Below are 4,447 nucleotides of genomic sequence, written 5' to 3' on the forward strand. Positions count from 1 at the left end.
ATTCAGACCGCAGCTCGGAAGAGGCGCTCGAAACTGATTCATACGGTGACACGATGTATAGAAAGATAACAAACTGTTAACGTATATATTCTGTCGTTTTAAACTATTCACCATCAATCAAGTTAGAGAATTAGGGAACGTTGTTCAGCTCCTTAGTGATTGATCCATTTGTGAGACTAATTCGACATATTTTGGTGTGCGTAAAACTTGTGAAATGAGTGCCTTATTGTTGGTGAATATTTTTTTGGTAAAGATCGATTGTGCACAGTTATACTTTAGTACATAAATACTGAACGCAGATGTAAACGTTTGTTCCAATGTTATAACTCTGGCTGTATTCAAAGATAAAATTCAGTGAATCAGAGAAATAATCAGTTTGACTAAAATTTTGTTAACTGTCGTTCGAACAACCGAATCTGTTTTGTTTACCACAGTTTTACTCAGGTACCTAATCATCACAGTAGTAACATCAGGAGCAGTCGCCTAGCCTGTATCGGTTCTAGCCCGCAACACAGAATGTATCTGATAGCAACAATGATAAGAATATTTTTTATATATGTTAGCAATACAATTTGGATGATAATGCCATAGATTTCAGTTTCCCAGTGGAATTTTTACTCTGAAACAAAACCTTTTTTTATGGTTTGTGTCAGTGGTAAAATTGTTACATTTTATGTAGAAAAATACCATAATTTATAGTGAACGTCTAATTTCAAGGGTGGTAATTCAAATTTCTTCCATGAAAAATTTTATGTAAGAATTTGAACTGGACCAAAATCGAACTGATTTACGTGGTTAAAATCAAATTAGCGTTTTTTTTTTATATTAACAACAAGTGATGTCTTCTGGTTATGATGGGTACTGAAATTGAATGAAAAGTTTTAACGTTGAATTTACACGGTACAATGATCCAATCGCGTACGAGCAAGCCATGGGCAAAGGTTACGAGTAGACACCAACCGCCTACAGTGACATAATTTATTTTTGTGTCAATAGAAAATTCCATTAAACCTTCTCGCCCGATTAGAATACGATTAGAATTTAATTCAAAAGTGATGTCTCAAAGAAAAAATGTTGAAAGAGTGAAAATGATCGAAGCAAATGTATTTATTAAACCAATCGTAATCCAACAACAATTACACGATCATGTCTTGAACATTCTTAAATTTTTTCATTTTCCGCTTTCTCTATTTTTTTATTCAAGGTGACGTTTACATGTAATATTGATGGGCAACGCATACTTTCAGTGACCAAATTTCAAACTTCTACCTGTACTGGAGATGGAATTATCTGTATGACATGTGATATAGCGTCTAAATGTTTGTACTTGAATGGCGAATGGCGCCCTCAGCCTTTCGAAAAATGTAACGATGAAAATGGATTTTATTGTAATGTACACGAAGGAGGTTGTTCTCGGAATGTTGGGCCTTGCAATCCAGCTGGCCAGGAAGGAAATTTCGTGTGTAATACTCAAGGAGTGTTTCCTGACCCTTTTGATTGCCAACGGTATCATCTATGCTACCAAAATCAGCAAAACCTCGTGGCAATAAATATGGTTTGTGACTCAATGGCTTTCTCAGCTGCAACAGGAGATTGTTCTGTGCAACGCAACGATACTATGTGTACTTCGCTACGGTGGAGTTGCTCGAAAGCTGGGGAAATGAATAGCTGGCCTGAAAATAATAATATCTACTACCTTTGTATTGCTGATATCAAAAATGGTGCTCTTTATCCCCAACTGTATCGATGTAGTGCTAACCAGATTTTCAATGAGGGACGATGTGTGGACAGACAAACTGTTTTGTCACCACCTGGTGTCGATAATTCGTATCGCTGTGAATCCGCTGGGCTGTTCCCCGATCCCATCAATTGTCGCCTTTATTACTTCTGTGACGTGAATCTGAAATCGCAACATCTAGAATGTCCAGCTGGAACGATATTTCAACCGAGTACCGTATCGTGTGTTATTGGAACGTGTTAAACCATATTTGTATTGTAAATGTATAGTGAATATGAACATTTTCATCATGTACAAAAGGCAATGTAAGAAATAACGATCAAATAAAATTCACTTGAATAACTCACTAACTGTCCAAAATCCACTTAAATAACTCACCAATTGCCCAAAATATACAAAAATGCAAATTATATCCCTAATAGCATAATTCTCATACAAAACGCATCCACAATGCCAAATGATTATCACTACAAAATCTGCTTTAAGGTGAAGCTGTGCTGAAGCTACAAATGGCCGACTTCGAACCGCCACTTCGAATTTCGAAAAGTAAAAAGGCTATTGCTTCTCCACAGCAACACAGTTTTAAAGCAATATAGTTAACCTTGATATCTTTTTGCAGTATTTTGCTTACGATGTTTATAAGCGTAACCATAATGTGAAAATTTGTTTACTTAGTCATAAATTACAGCCGTTGGCAATTTATATAGAATGGAATAAATTTAACGTAGTTTGAAAATAAATATTACATACAACATGTTATAATTATGCAAACAGCTAAAGTATAGAAATGAGTCGTGTACTAAATATAACATGCTCAAAATTGATCCAATATAAAAACATGAAAAAAATTTTGCTCCAGAATGATTCGACAAACCAACTAGCGTTGACAGTTTCAATGGTGTTTAATATTGTTTACTTTAGAACCACGTCAGGACTTAGTTATATTTATAGTGTATTATTCACACCTTCCAAGCTAAGCGCTGGTAAAGTGAATTTGGTTCATTAACCATTTGTTCTAAGGTGAACAATAACCAAGGATAGATTAACCGTGCGTTTCGTCTTCGACTCATCAGTATGGGACAGTTCCACTTGACTATAAGCCGCAATGTCTTATAGGTAATACTACTTGTATACCATTTAAAGGAATGGCTTCCGGTGGATGAAGCAACTTCGTTCTGATGAGATCCAATAAGATCGAAATATGGGTTCGGATCCAAGCCTATAGTGTATTATTCACACCCTCCAAGCTAAGGTTGGTTATATTATTTGACTCTAGGTTAATAATAACGTAACGTCCTTTTAATCGCTATTTTTCCAACCATAATGTCGTAACAAGCTTTGAAATAATTACGTATCTAGGATGCGATGGTACGACGACGAAATTGTGTTTAATTTCTTCAGAGCTGGCCACGTTCTTCAATGTTTTTGATTTAAAATAGTACGCTCTTTTAAGAAGTACAAATCACCATAAACGTTTTTCAGTATTAAAGATTGGACTCGGAAAAAATATGACACTTTTTTTTTCTTCACATATTACTTATTTGACACGACACAAATACTATTTAATGTTTAACGGCGTCTGATGACTTTAAAACTAAAAGCAACATTTTTATCCTCGCTGCCGATTACGAGCTGAAATTACGCCTTACATAAAACTAGCATGAATCAGTGTTTTGTTGTTAAATGGGCGTCTGATAATCTTCGAATGGCTATAAACATGCAGTGTGTATCAGTGTGTCTTGAGCAGCCCGACAGGTCAGACGTGTTTTCGGTTGCTTGTAGACTGGTCTTCGACTGCCTATAGTTTCAAAGTATGTGTTTTGTCAGTGTGTCTTTTAAAGATTACCTGGAAGTTAACTTACATCAGTCTTTCTCGAGACTACCTATTTCTTTTTTTCTCAAGACTTGCAATTTGATATTGCCTTTGAACTTTTTTCGTATCACCTGAAATGGCAGGACGAAAAAAGAAACCACGCTTCGCTACGGGAAGGAAAAGAGAGGCATCTCTTTCTAACACTAGCTTATGCAGTGAAAATTTATTTGATATTCTGTTTGAGCAAGAAGCCGACGAAATTGAATTGTTCGAAAGTAAAACTATTCAAAGTGAAATTTATTTAGAAACGGAGAAAGTTCCACTTATTGTGGGAACTATTGCTTCTGAATTTAATATTTTTAAAAGAGAACTTTCTACGTTTCTCTCCGACGTCAAAAGTTACTTATCAAATTGGCCGAAGAGGCGAATGCCGCTTACTGGCCTAAACATTGAAAGATTGGAATCGTCTTATTCAGTATTTGAATGAAAAGATGTATAATTTTTTTACATATGACACTAGAGGCGCCAGGCCGTTCCAGGTGGTATTGAAAGGTTTCACCAACGATTAAACCATTGATGAGATCAAACTTACTTTAACAGAATTACTTGGCATAGCCCCAAGTAATTCTAATGAAACAAAAATCACGAGGCGAAAACAGTCAGAGAGCTGGAATTTCCATTTTCAATTATATAATTCATTTTAACCACACTGAGGTTAACAATTTGAATTTTTTTGACAAAGCACATGCTATCTATAAAGCGCGAGTAAAATGGAAATTATATCGAAAGTTTGACGGAGGTGAAAAGCATATCACCCAATGCCGTATTTGCCAACGTTATGGCCATAGTTCAAAATTCTGTAACATGGACCAAAACTGCCTTCTATGTGGAGATTC

General features: G+C 35.6%; 1 protein-coding gene across 1 annotated transcript; it reads left to right on the forward strand.

Moving 5' to 3' along the window:
- Positions 1–2,052, forward strand: LOC129725786 (uncharacterized). Its single transcript, XM_055681994.1, has 2 exons — positions 1–247; positions 1,205–2,052. Exons 1-2 carry the CDS (start codon positions 215–217, stop codon positions 1,979–1,981), a joined length of 810 nt encoding a protein of 269 aa, XP_055537969.1. The 5' UTR covers positions 1–214; the 3' UTR covers positions 1,982–2,052.
- The last annotated feature ends 2,395 nt before the right edge of the window (positions 2,053–4,447 follow it).

Source organism: Wyeomyia smithii, chromosome 2 (assembly GCF_029784165.1).
Source record: "Wyeomyia smithii strain HCP4-BCI-WySm-NY-G18 chromosome 2, ASM2978416v1, whole genome shotgun sequence".
Classification (NCBI taxonomy): Eukaryota; Metazoa; Arthropoda; class Insecta; order Diptera; family Culicidae; genus Wyeomyia; species Wyeomyia smithii.

What these genes read in the sequence shown, in the direction of transcription:
- LOC129725786 (XM_055681994.1), top strand. Translation starts at nt 215, where the DNA reads ATGAGTGCCTTATTGTTGGTGAATATTTTTTTG. An exon ending in TGTTGGTGAATATTTTTTTG is followed by an intron (nt 248 to 1,204) that starts GTAAAGATCGAT and finishes TTTTTATTCAAG; the next exon opens with GTGACGTTTACATGTAATAT.